The following is a 14,953-nucleotide window of genomic DNA, read 5'->3' as shown; positions in this document are numbered from 1 at the left end:
CCACAGCTAATTCATAGAGACTAGAATCAGAAAGACACATCAAGCTTTGACAATGTTTAGACACAAATTTTTAGTTGAGGAATTCTTTAAAAAGATGAGTCTTTAGTTGGGGATGGAAGGAGATCCTGACACCCAGTGAAAGTTCGTTCCAGGACAGAGTCAGGGTGTATGAATTCCACCGGTACAGATCTAGTTTTAGGTCCGATTATGGCTTTGTAGGCCAGCGTCAAGGTTTTAAAACTGATGCTGGCGACTAAAGGAATCTAGTGGAGGGAACGCAGCAAAGGAGTCACATGACTCCTTTTGGAAGATTGAAGATGAGACGTGCTGCAGAGAGACACGGTCGAATTCTCTAAATGTTATAAAGGAGAAATCTGTATGACTGACTGAGATTTGAAAATCAATGTTTGTTTAAAAAGACAACTAGGTTACACCTTATATTAAAACAAAGTAAAACCTACTTAAAATTCACATCATACAAGAAACTACTCAGAAAATAAAATGCACCAAAAATCTGCAGATTTGGTTGATATTTATCATATAATTAATCTTGCCTCCATTGTTCACATCATTATACACATGAGAACTCATCCTGGATTTGAGTACTATGCATTTGTGACACTTAAAAGGACATTTCAGCATTAATAAATCTCCATCTGCAGTATAAAGACCATTGGCACCGAAAGTAATTTCCTTTCACACAAAAAAATCACTCAAAATTTGCATATAATAAAAACCAATGCTTAGTTCAATTAAGCAGTTCTGCTAAAAAAAAAAGTAAAGTAAAGTAAAGTAATTACAGCTTTACTACAATCCTATTTGTTTATCTTTTCAACATGGTTTTAGTTTAAAAAAATAAGAAAGTTTTGTGCATGTTCTCTAATATAAACACTATATCTAGTGTTTATTAGCAACATTAGCCTAGCCTTTCCCATTGTATACTTAAGAAGCAGATGCCAGATACCAAACATGTTTTGAGTGATGGACTGAATCTAAGGTCAGTGATCAATCAGAGCACTGTAAAGAACCACTTAACCAAACCACTTAAAACAGAGCTTCCTAAAAATACACTTGTTCTATATATACACTATACATATACTTGACCAAACGTTTGTGGACAACCCCTTTTAATGAATGTATTCAGCTATTTCACATTGCACCTATTGCTGACACAAACATGCAACTACACACACACACACACAAGCGCGCACACACACATGCGCGCACACACACATGCGCGCACACACACATGCGCGCACACACACACATGCGCGCACACACACACATGCGCGCACACACACACATGCGCGCACACACACACATGCGCGCACACACACACATGCGCGCACACACACACATGCGCGCACACACACATGCACATGTAGAGAATTACTGCCAACAGGACGGAATACTTTTGGGATTATTTGGAAAGTAGGGGCTGAGGTGGGGTAGTGATCCCATCCAGCATCCTGGCCTCAATAATCTATACTGAATGCAAACAAATCCCCACAGCCATGCTCCAAAATCAAGGAGAAAGCCATGCCTGGATATGAAGATGGTTACTCCAACAAAAGCAGGGTAGACTACAATTTAATACACGTGGTTTCAGAAAAGCAGGTCTACCAAAACACCTTACTATATAGACTAATCAAATATATCATCTGTCCAATGCAATTATGTGCCGATATGGATATGGATATGGATATGGATATGGATACGTTTCCAACACTATTGAGTATCCCAGGTTAAAATACTCTGTCAGTCTGTGACAGATTATTAACTGACTATACTGTAGGTGTTTACAAAGCACTGCAATAGAGGAGCCATTGTTTTCAGTACTATACGGAACTAGGACTGTCACAATAACAATCTTCCGTGAATGATACATCATTGAGATTATTGTGATAAATGAAATTTAAATTATTTTCAGACCATTACATGCAATTTATATAATGAATATAGAATTGCAAAACATAGCAATTATACCTTTTTAAATACAACAATTTTAACTAAATAATTTTGTGAACTAATTAAATATGTGAACAAACATACAAATAAACATAATAGACAATATTATGATTATCAAATATTATTCCGGTCATTTATTGTAAGATAAGTCGATAGTGTAATTATTGTGACAGGCCTGTATGAACCCATTCTGTAAAAGTATCGACATTAAGTTTTTCTTGTGTTTAAAGAACTTTGCTCTTATTCTACTGTGACATGCATGACTCGAAAGGAGATTTTGCCAGGCAGTTGGATTTGGTACAACACACATAAAGGCAACTCACAGAATTGATAACATTCTACAAATCACTCTAGTGTCAAACATAGGGAAATTCTGGAAAAATGTGATGACGATAAGACCTGGCAAAGTTCTTTTATCTGCGCAATTAAGGGGGATTTCACACCTCCCTTGTTTGGTCTGAAATTTCTAACTTTTCAGTTTGGGTCTGAACTAAAGTGGCATTTGTTAAAGGGGGCGTGAACCACGGTCTGAACCAAAGGACCAGAGTCTGAACCAACCAAAAGAGGCTGATTGAAAGAATCTACTAAATCATGGTCCAGTTTGTCTGCAGTGTAAAACACTTTTTTTAATGGTTCTAGATGGACTTTCAGAGCAATTACAGTAAGTTGAATTAGTCCCTAAACAAAGCAGAAGAAAAAATAATTGTTGTGCTGAAATCTGACTCTCCCTGGTGAGCAGGCACATCACACAGCAGTATGAACACAAATGCTTATACTGGGAATTAATTCATTTACTGTAACAGTAGATTAAACCTTATTTATAAACTTTTTCAAATTTATGAAAAGGAATCTGAGGAGAATCATGTTCGTGAAGAGAGATTCTGACAGAAAGCTACAATTCATCACAACACCTGACAAAGCAACTCACCAAACTCATAACTAACATTTTACAAACCAATTCATATGAAGTATAGAGAGACTCCACCCCTGTAGCTGATGACAAAAAAAAGAATATAGCACTGTAACACTGACACAACAGTTCATTATAGAGAATGCAAAAAGTCCTGTTTGAAAAATTGAAAAATGTGAAGCAAAAACTCAACAGAAATCACTGTGCTATGGATGACAGTGTATTTTAACAGCAATTTTACACCATTATTAACAGATTATTTATTTTTCTGCATTTTCTATTTATATGATAAAAAATAACTTAATCTGGTCTCGGCCTCAGACACTGCCGGTCTTGATCTACTGGCAAGGTCAAGGCAAGACGAAACATGTCACTGGTTGTGGCTTTCATACGGTTCATATCAAGCCCTAGTACAAAAAACATCCACCTTGGATTGGACTTTCAGTGTAAAAATATCCTTCACCATAGAACCCCTAAAGACCCCCCCCCCCCCCCCATTTAAAAATTTAAAATGGTTCTACAGCACCAGTATTGGGTCTGGGTTCAGTACTGTTCTCTTTTTCAGCACAATACAGACTCTTGTTGCTTAGTGTGCAAGTATTGCATGCTCTATCCTTACACTGCAACCGTAAGCATTTAATTTTCTTTTAGTTATGAAATTGTTCACAGGCTTAAGTGCAACATGTTAACCTACCACAATGACAGGGCCCAAAATCTAATCATATAATTTAAAAGTAAAAAGTAAAAAAGTAACAAGAATTTCTCATTTTGAAGTTCCTGTGAGAAAGCTAAAGAACAAAGCTCAGGTCCAGATTTCTACTGGACACCCGCAGCCAACGCCCCAGTAGATGTCTTCAATTCCACCACCAGCTCACCTGGTTTAACATCAATAATCACTGATTTACCAAACCAGGTGTTGGGGACAAATCAAACTACTACTAGACTCCCATGAAAAGAACTTTAGAGATGTTTTAATGAACAGTGATGTATGATGTGATCTTTTTCTGCACATCATAAAACAAAACAAAAAAATAAAGCCAAAAAGACTAAAAGACTAACAAAAAAATGATCACAAACTACCCAAAAAAGGGGGTCTCATTTAGATTTTCACAGGGGACTAACATTTTGCACAGTCCTGTATCTCAATGAGTCCAGCCATCTCACTCCCGATACTCAACAAATCAGTTCTGATTAAAGAGCCCATATGACAGAAAACCACAGAGTGCTTTTTAAATAGAAGACTTAACTAAAATGGCTTAAAACCACACTCTAGACAAAAAGCTTCAATATAGCACTGCAAAAATATTTGTTGTCCTTTTTTGGTGCTTTCCATTAAACCATTTCTTAAATATTTCTATATTAATCATCTTCCATCAACACAAAGAATACTAACAACACATTTTGCTTCAGTCAAGAACCCTTTTTGGCATACCATTTATACCCCAGTCCTTCTGTACAAACTGTTTTGGAGAGATCACAAAAAACACAATGCATTCCATCATTGTATATCTGCCTATTCAGTCTACATCAGTTCAGCTCCGCCCACACGCACTCACATTATAAGGAGTGTTTCAGCTCAGAGTGCCTTTTAAATTAGGCAGCCAGTCAGAACATAGGTAATTTACATATCAGTCTAAAAGTAATAGCGTGGGTCACGGTACGGGATAAAGAGATTGGTGCAAAAATGTATTCTGTTTTTGGATAATAAATCAACACAAATATTATTACTGGAAAAATAGTAAGGAAGTTGATGAATAAATACACCTTGGGTCATTAAATCACAGTAAAATCCTAACAACCTGAGAAAATAATCTATAAAGCTGTTTGTTGTTATTTCTGTACTGCTCTCCTGAAAGGTGTCTAGTATTCCCAGTTCCCATCTAATATTCAGTTTATCTAATCTGTTTTTCATTAAATGAAATCAGATGTTTGAACAGCACTGAACACACTTCACTCTCTGAGATCAAATGTAATATGTCCAGATTTATCCAATTTAAAATATCAGATAACTGATATTTAACCTATTTTAAAAAGAAACTATTTTTGATAGTGTGTAATTGTTTATTTACACACAAAATACTACTCTCCCCCTTTTTATATCTGTGTGCACTTCTGAGTCTGCTATTCGACACCAAGGCCAGGCAGTCAACCCTTCAGCCTCATTATCACTAAAGTAACCAAACACCTTGTGTCCATACTTCAGAATAAGAGAGTAAATCTGAGGTAAAACAGTAAACACTACCCCTAAATCTGAATAAAACTTTAGTTTACACATGTACACGTTTTTACACACTTACACATTCCACAGCAGCTGTGGAGCAGCAAGGCTTCAATCCACCCTAAAAGTAACCGAACCCAGTTTAAACATGCAGCAGGGCACTTGGGAAATGTTTATTTTCCCACATTTTTTGGTCTTAGTGAATTCAGCTTGAATGTGTGTGAAGTGTATGTGCTGTAGAAGTATTTAAATTTTGGTACCACATTTAATATTAAAATCTGAATTAAAGAGATTAGTTTACACAGTGTAGGTTTTTTTTTCTGGATATCCAGCTGATCTTAAGCTGTATTTAATATTTTAAGCTGCATTTAAAGTTAAAGTTGAATCTGGGCTAGGCTGAGCTGAATCTAAAAAAAATGAACAGAATTTAAAATAAAACCCGTGATAAACCTGATTTAAGTCCTAATGTAAATAAATCCTATGTTGAGGCAAATCTACATGAACTTTGAACCAAATCTGAGCCAATCTATGTTAATCCAACTCAAATGGACAAATCTGAGCTAAATCTTAACTAAAACTGATGTAACTCTAATCTGAATCAGAACCTGAATTAAATTTGAGCTGAACTGAATCAAAAGTGATTGTTTTGGCACTCATGAATAGAGCAAATAGCTTAGTTATTCTATTAATTGTGTTTTCTCTATAACAACTTTGTTTTTAACTGTATATGCAGGTTTATACGATTTTTAAAAATCATTATAACTGTGTTTAAAGACGTTTGTACTTCTTTTTATGGTGACAAACTATAGAGTATAAAAATGCTCAATTTAACTTCAGGATTACCATCTAACTATACCTTACATTTTTTTCATCTGTTCCCAAATAGGGTCGTTTACACCAATATCGTGTTTTATAACATTTAATTCGGTTTCTGATCACTTTTACAACTCCTGCAGCTCCATTTTCTCAGTGCATTTTCAGCAAATCCGCCTCCCAGAAAGTGTCCACTAAGTACACAATCACAGTTTAAACCAGTTTTAAACCGAATTAGAAACCGGTTCCTCCATGTGTTAGTATTTAGATGCGTGTTATACGGACTTGTACGCTGTTTACACGGCTTTAATCCGAGTTGCGGGACTTTTAGCAGCGATTTTCAGCACAAAATGTGAACAAAAGTCCTTCACTCACCGCACAGCACCGTCACACCGCAGCTCAGCAGCAGCAGCTGCGCGAATAAAAGCTCCATCTCGGGCCGTCCTCGCTTCAGCTGCGCGGCTTCAAATCCATGTTTCGGGTGGCTGGCGGGTCAGAAAAGTCCAAAAGCAACTTTTTAGTCCGCCTTGGAACCGCGAAAGTACTTTTATTCCGTCCGAGAGAAACACAGGACCGCGCTCTCTGTGTGGCTCCTACAGGGAATGACAGCGGAAACGGGTTCTGACGTCAGCGCCTGGGATCGTACTGATTTTTCTTTTTGCACCTGTTTTGGGGAGAGGCCCCGCCCCCTGCAATGTAATTGGCGCTCGGAGTTCACACTTGCCAGAGCCCTCGCGCGCAGCCTCGTCCTTCTACAACGGGAGGTGTCTCTGCGCATGAGCAAGAACTGCGAGCTCCAAGTGAGCCAATCAAGGCACGGAGGAGACGGGACTTTCCTGAATACGGGCGGGAAATAAAAAGCCGCCACAACTCCGGCGTGAAAAATACAACTCTAGATACAACCATTTAAAGCGGATTAAACCCAGAGCAACATGCAAATAGCTGCGTAATTCAATATAAACTGATAATGTTTGATTAAGATAAAGATATTTTAAAAACATTAAAAAGGTTTCATCTGAAAAAAAATCTAAATCAAATATTGATATGTTTAAGATGTTAAGATATTTTTATCAAGCATCAAATGGTTTCCACGGTTGTTATAAAACAAATATTAGTAGCTATTCTTGCTAAGAGTGTTTAAATATTTTTGTATTATTATGTTGTTATTATTATTATTATCATAATTATTATCTAAACTGAATTTAAATCTAATCTGGGTTGACTTTAATCTAAATCGAGTCAAATTTGAATCTGATCTACGCTGATCTGAATCGAAGCGAAATTTAATTTGAAACAAAAACTGAGTGAAGTGTAATTTTGAGCTGAAATTAATCTGAATCTGATCTGAGGTAACAGGGTATCTGAAGGTATTGAAGGAGATGTTGTTATTGGGAAGAGACATTTTGGATGTGGTTCTCTCCAACAGAGAAGAGACTGCCAGGAAACGGGTTGGGAAACATGGAGGACTTGTGTGCATTTGTGTGCGTGCGTGTGTGTGTGTGTGTGTGTGTCTACCTTTTGCAGGTCTGAGCCAGATTAAGGGGGTTAAAGTTCAGTTTAAAGTTATAAATTGATTGACTTGGTTTAGACAGCAGAACAACTTTCTTTACAAGGATTTCTTTTCTCTGATAAGCTTTCAGTCTCAGATTTCCAAGGCTCCAAGGCCTCTTACTAGTAAAAAATGGAAAAAATAAAATGTCCTTGCTTTTTTTTGTAAGAAGTGTAGTGCAGATCTTTGAGTCTAAAAATTTACACATTGTAGCTATGAGATTACATCCATGAACAGATTAATGGTTGACTGCCCACCAATCAACCCAGAGCAGTTTAACTATGATCATTCATGCTGCGTTTACTCTCAGTATATCCCATTTGTGTATTAATCAGTATGTTATCAGTCTTTGATTGTGAAATGTGTAGTACAGATAAAAGTGGAACTGGTCTGTTTTTGAGTGCAAATATCCCATAATGCAATGCAAAACGAATAGGGAGAAGCTACTTATGTCTAAAACAGTACTATAAAATTACACTGGCAGATAACAATGCAAATGCTGTAAAAATTCACCTGGAGAACTTGTTATTGTTATTGTTACTAGTATATACATTTTACAGTATTAGTGTGTAGTTCTTATTTAGAATGCAGCAAAGGAGTGTTTCAGAGCCATTAATAGACCCTTCTTCCATTGCAAAGAGGAACTGGAACTTTCAAGCATAAGGAAGATATAATAAAAATATATTTGAAACAGAGAAGTTCATTTAGTGATGACACAGGATGCTGCAATTAGAGGAAGCATCTAAAAATCCCCATTTTTGCCAGGAAGACTTGGTTTGAACACAGTTAAATGTATTAATTATACAAAACTGTGTTAAATTGAATTGAACTGTTCAAATTCCCACACATTCTTAAAAAAAGTTGTAATGATAAACCATTTACTCCTTTGTTGCCATCGCTTTTCTTGGCGATGAAGTTCTATTTTTTCAGCTTGTTATGATAACGGGCTGTAGAATGTGGTACAACACAGGGCAGACAGAATTAGTCTTAAATACTAAGCAATAGCAATAAATAGACTAAGTGAATAAGACCATGACTGGTTTCTCTTTTAAGTCTCAGTTTCTCTCAGTGGTTCTTCCTCCTGCTCTTAGGCTTTTTTTTAAGCCTTTTTGGCTCTCAGAGGCTGCTTTTGGGTAGTGTACCTCTTTGTGAGAGATCAGTGACTGGTAGGCATGCCTTTATGATGCATGTTTTTGAACTGTATCATTAAAATGAGAAAAGCAGGATGGTCATTTTGACACACTGTCTGCCATCTAGGCCAGGAGTATAAAATATATGTAATAAGGTCCGCTTATGAAATATTCACTACGTTGAAAGTCCATACAGACAAACATGCAACATAAAAATCAAAAACACTATAATGGCAGAAAGTATTAGGACACCTGCTTATTTGTTGTTTCTACTTCTTTTTTTAGTTTATCCTGCTTTTGTTAGAGTAACTGCCTCTATTGTTTACTCCACCTCATCCATAATTTTCCAAAAAATCCAGAGACAAGTTACACTGCTTCACAGCTCAATGCTAGAGGGTTTTACTATTCTAGAACTAATTCAATACAATACTTAAGTACTAAATTGCTGCATCTGTACTGTATACCTTTTTATGTGCTGCATTAATGCTCGTTACCATTCTAAAAAAGTTAAAAATGTTTCAAACCCACATTATCACTAAAGCCAGATAAGTAGATCCTCTGCACTGTCTCCAGGTTTGACAAAGCTTCTCATCATTGTGTAAATCAAGCAGATCTTAAAAGAAGACCTTGTTGCTCCTGTTTCTCCTTTCACTGAGAACTTTCAACTGCTTAACATATAACACGGTACTGTTCTTTTACTTGCAGTACTCCAGTACTACATTATACAATAAACTACATGCAATACTTAAGTACAAAAATGTTAAATAATTTAGTTCTTCTACATTTACTAAGTATCCAATCACCTGCGCAATGCAGTCTTTGGTAAAAGGCTTACATGGAGTTGCTCGGTCATGGAAACCCATTCCATGAAGCTCCTAATGCTCTGCTGTTCTTTAGCTAATGTGAAGACCACATTAAGTTTGAAGGTCTGCAGTGATTGATTCTGCAGGAAGTTGGTGACCTCTGCACACTATGCTGCACACTAACAGAGATAGTTGCTTTCATATCCAGTCGCTTCCACTGTGTTATAATATCACTGACAGTTGGCTGTGGAATATTTGGTAGTGAGGACATTTCATGACTGGACTTGTTGCTATCAGGGTATAACACTGGAGCTTACTGAGCTCCTGAGAGACCCATTATTTCACTAATGTTTGTAGAAGCTTTCTGCATACCTAGCTGCTTGGTTTTATACACCTGTGGCCATGGAAGCGATTGAAACCTGGGTCCAATGATTTGGGTAAGTGAAATATCCCTTTAAAGAAGAATCTTTAAGTCTTATTTCTCTCTGTGACTTCCAGTGATGAGGTAAACAGGACACTTGGAGTGCTGTGGACTAGAATTGTATGATCTTTAATGCTGAAAACAGGTTCTGTATGGGATCTGACGATGGGGGCTTTAAGTATGAAAGCCTTGTAGTGACACTTTAATCCTGCTTTTGCTGTGGAGCATCACTCTGCCCCGGCTGCTGGTTGGATGATCTGGGGAGCCAATTCATACAACAAGCGGTCACCCCTAGTAGTGATATGAAGGACACTAACAACTCAGAGATATGTGTAGGACATCCTGCAGACTGGTGTTGTCTCTCATAGCAGGGCTTCTAACTGCTATTTTTCAGCAGGATAATGCTCACCCACACACAGCAAGGGTTTCCGAGGAATGTCTTTCGGCAACAAATCCTTGGTCTGACTTATCGCCAATCACTACTACTACTTCTACTATCACATCTAGTAGTAATATTAGTGATAATAGTATATTTTTTTACTAAGACTTTTTTAATGACCGTTATTTATGTCAATTAAACATATCTGCTGGTTAAGATGGTTAAACATTTGCCACCCTTGTTGTTAAAACAGTCAGAGAGAGAGAAAGAAAGAGTGCAAGAGGTCAAACAGGGAAAGAGAGAGAGACAGGGTGAAAGAAAAAGAGAAAGAAAGTGATTGGGTTTAACAGGGTGAGAAATAGAGAGAGAGGGAGGGAGGTAAAGAGAGGTGCGTGTGAGAGGAGTGGGCAGTGATTCAGAGCCCAGAGAAAAATGCCATAATGAAACCTGTCTTTACGGTCACCTGTGCAGAGAGGCCTGCGGCGCTTGCTTTGATCCACCAGGCCCTGTCCACAAATAAAACTCTCTCTCTCTCCCTCTCCCTCAGTTTGTGTTTTATACGCCTCAGAGCTGGAGCTTGCCGGCCAAATCGCTGCCAAGACTGAATATAAGACATAGTTTGTGAGGTAATGAAGGCCATGTGGAACAGGTTCTCTAAAACACACGGCCTCCTGCAGCAGAACGTCAGCAAGCTCAACGCTAACACCCTTTCAACCACCTACCACTACCCACAATACATCACTTTAATATTACAGTCACATAACCCAAAAGGCCCTGATTTCCTGCTGCTTCAGACGGCCAGAAAACAGGAATGCTATTGTTTTCTATAACAGAAGATAAAATATTAAAGAGATACTTCAGCAAAAACAACAACCCCCCTTTACCTCATATACACACGCATCATACACTGGACTCTTCTATGAACATTCAACTGTAAACAAGAATATTAAAAATATTTTATCCTACTTTTGTTAGCGTAACAGTCTCTACTTTACAGGGAAAACTTTCTGCTACATTTTGGAGCATTTGCTGTGAGGTTCAGATTGCATTCAGTGACAAAAGCATTAATGAGGTCAGAATGTTGGATGGATGATCCGTACCTCACTTCACTGCCAACTCCCCAACTCATGCCATAGGTATGGTATAGAGCACCATTATTTCAGAGAACACAGTTCCACTGCTCTATATCTCAACGCTGTAGGGTCCCGTTAGATCAAACATGGCATTGGGTAAAGTGCCAATAGGTTCATGTTCATCTGCTCCAGAGAGTCCTATTGTATTAGTAATGGTTTTCTACACAAAAAAGGAATGCTATGTGTGCATTTAAAAGAGAGTTATCTCACACTCTATCATACTGGTCACTGGAAGTTCAACATGGCAACTCATGGCAAATAACTCTCTGAGGATTTAAAAAAAAGGATTATTGCTCTACACAAAGATGACCCTGACACTGTGCCACAGAACGGTGGCAGCAAGGTGGTGGATTGTCATCCCAGCTGGCCACCAACGTCAATAGACGTTAATTTTAGTTTGAATGTTGGTCATGATTTCAGATTACAAAAAAAAAAACATCAACATAACATCTTAAACTGTTGCGTGCCTGCACGGATGGTTTGGGGCTGCATGAGTGCCGCCGGCTGTGGGGAACTACAGTTCACTACCCTAGCGAACTTGTACTTTGCCATACTAAAGCAGAGCAACTGGGCCGCAGAGCAGTATTCCAACAATACAATACAATACCAACCCCAAACACACCTCCAACATAACTACTGCCTTGTTAAAGAAAAGGTAAGAAGGGGAAAGGTGCTGGACTGGCCAAGCATGTCTCCAGACCTAAACCTTATTGAGCTTCTATGAGGCATCCTCAAACAGAAGGTGGAGGAGTGCAAGATCTCTAACACCCACCAGCTGTGTGATGTAGTCATGAATGAGTGGAAGATGATTGCAGTAGCAAGCTGTGAAACTCTAGTAAACTTCACACAGTGCTGGAAAATAATGGAGGCTACACAAAATATTAACACTTTGGGCACAGTTTAGTCATTTTCACTCTGAGGTGACTGTGTGTTGAGCTATTTTGAGGGCACACCAAATTTACACTCTTATACAGGATATGCACTGGCTACTTGACACTGTATGTGTCATATCTTCAGTGTTGTCCCATGAAAAATTATAATAAAGAATTTACAAAAATGTGAGGGGTAAACTGAATTTTGTGAGATACTGTATATTAAGCTAAGTCTTGGCTGATAGACAGCAATTGGTTTTGATTCTAGTTTCGAAATTGAAACAGCGCCACCATCATCACCCAGGAGATGTGTTTTTTCAGCATTCACTCAGTTTATTTTGTCTGGCACTGAGAAAGCATTTGAGTGATTGTGCAACTAAAGGCCAAACGCCACATGAAAAATGAAGCAAAAGCTGTTTGAGGAATATAGCAAAGCACTTTGAGGTCATGAATTCAGCCCACGAGTTGCAAAACGTTACTCTGTGGACGCATTCCTGTCTACAGTGCTAACGCAGCTAACGTTGCTAAAGTTCACACCAGTCTTAAAGCTGCACCCAGATTTGCTTTAATAAAAAACATATTTGTCTGAACCTCATTTTTTTCCTCCTGAACACAAGGCTCTCCCTGATGAGGCTGTCGTAAAGGTGTCGGATGGACGCCCTCATCAAGGAGGCCTTTGTTTTCAGGGGAGAAAAAAAACACTTTTTTTCTTTCATCTCCACCAATTAAACTTGCTGAGCGTTTCTCCTGCAAGCAGACACTGCATGTGCATCACATATTTCCAGGGAGCAATTATTGAGCTACAGATGTGGTCTGTTTATGTGTACCATCTTGTTTACACCAAAGCCTGATTGATACGCTCCTTTAATAAAATGCTTTGGCTCCATGGGAAAACGTGGCAGGATGAAGCTTATTGACTCAGAGAGGAATGCCAGACGCTTTTAGCATTCTTTTTAGCATGCATGCTGTTTATATCTTGAACCTAACTCACAAAAAATGTACTAATCAACTATAACATTCCAGACACCAGCCTAATATTGTTTAGGGGGGTCAATATCAATGTAACGTCAAAATATCCTTTTGTCTGCAGGATGCTTTTTCAAATCATTTAGGCATTTCAATTAGTCATTGATCTATTGTCATAAAAATATCAAGCTATATAAATGTGTCTAAGAACTGCCCCTTCAGGAAAAGTAACCTTTGATCTCATCAGTGATATTACAACTTTGTACTGTTTTATTGTCAAGGAAGTGAAGACACTTGCTATATGTTTAGCAATTAATATGAATAAATTTTCATTTTACTTAATATTTCTTTTATTTTCTCCATGCTCCACAACCTAAGCTGTCCACCCTGCCATGACAAAAAAAATCTAAGTAATTAAAATATTTTTAGAAAATCAAAATGTATCTTTGAAATCGAACCCTATAAGCAGTTTAATATGTTTGCAAAATACAGTGGCTTGCAAAAGTATTCATATCCCTTTAAATTCACATTTTAAAATCACATTTTATCACCTTAACACCAACATGGTTTTCAACATTTAAATCAAATAAAATTAATCAAAGTGCAAAAGTATTCAAAAGTCTTTTGGGGTATGTCTCTACCAGCTTTGAGCATCTCGAGACTTCTAGAGATTTTTGCCCATTCTTCCTTTAAAATAACTTAAGCTCAGCCAGGTTGGATGGAGAGCGTCTGTGAACAGCAATATTTATGTCTTGCCACAAAAGCTCAATGGTATTTAGATTAGGACTTTGACTGGGACATTCCCACATGTATTTGATCTAAATCATTCCACTATAGCTCTGGCTGTATATTTAGGGTCATTGTCTTGCTGGAAGGTGAATCTTCAACTTTGGTCTGATGTAACCACAGCACCTTTTTCCATGTTTTCTGTGTTCCCTACTATGGAGGACCAAAACTATAAATGATTAAATTAATAAAAAAAATATGTAATAATATGTAAATCATTTAATAAAAGTAATATGATGATTAAAACAGTAAAGAATGATTATAAATAATATAAAAAAATATATACACCTAAAAATAAATACCAAAATAAATAGTTATTTATGGGTTTCTTTATTAACATTGTTTAATTTTGTTACATTTTTAATATATTTGTTTATTTATTTACATAACTATTTATTTCTGCATTCATTTATTTTCCAGTTTATTTATTTCTGTTTTTCCTTGTCCTTATATGATAATGAAGGGTCAATGACATCACAGTGTTTTAGCATTCCTATTGGTTGATCGATGTCAGATACCCTAGATCGATTGTACATGTCTTGCCCCTCTGGTGGTAACTTTGGTAACGTGGAAGATTTTTTAAAAAAGATCACTTAGCTCATGATACAGACTCTGATCCATTTCTTTGAGGCGAGCAGCTGTGAGCAGCAGGTCCGATACCGAACTTCACCCCGAAATTTCAGCTTCTGGACTTTTCTACTCATATCAGCTGCTCTCTCTCTGGGCTTGATTGCTAATCCTGTATGTGAAAAACATGCCTCTTCATTATTATATAAGGACAAGGAAAAACAGAAATAAATAAATTGGGAAATGAATAAATGCAGAAAATAAATAATTATGTAAATAAATAAATGAATCAAAAGAAAAATTAAACAAGGTTAATAAAGAAACCCATAAATAACAAAGTATTAAGATATTTATTCTTATGTGTATGTATGTATTTATTTTTATACTAATCATAATTATTCTTTATCTAATCATTCTTTATTCAGACTTCTGCAACAA

The 14,953-nt window shown here is 37.2% G+C and overlaps 1 protein-coding gene across 1 annotated transcript in view; it reads right to left on the bottom strand.

The window, feature by feature from the left end:
- Positions 1-6,535, bottom strand: part of lrp5 (low density lipoprotein receptor-related protein 5) — a 77,509-nt gene extending 70,974 nt beyond the window's left edge. The window contains exon 1 of the mRNA XM_049483918.1: positions 6,285-6,535. Coding sequence (XP_049339875.1) covers positions 6,285-6,342 — 58 coding nt within the window. The 5' untranslated portion in view covers positions 6,343-6,535. The remainder of the gene's footprint in view (positions 1-6,284) is intronic.
- Positions 6,536-14,953: the final 8,418 nt, after the last annotated feature.

Source organism: Astyanax mexicanus, chromosome 10 (assembly GCF_023375975.1).
Source record: "Astyanax mexicanus isolate ESR-SI-001 chromosome 10, AstMex3_surface, whole genome shotgun sequence".
NCBI classification, from domain to species: domain Eukaryota; kingdom Metazoa; phylum Chordata; class Actinopteri; order Characiformes; family Acestrorhamphidae; genus Astyanax; species Astyanax mexicanus.
Note: the sequence above shows the minus strand (reverse complement) of the source record. Positions and strands in the feature narration are given on the sequence as shown.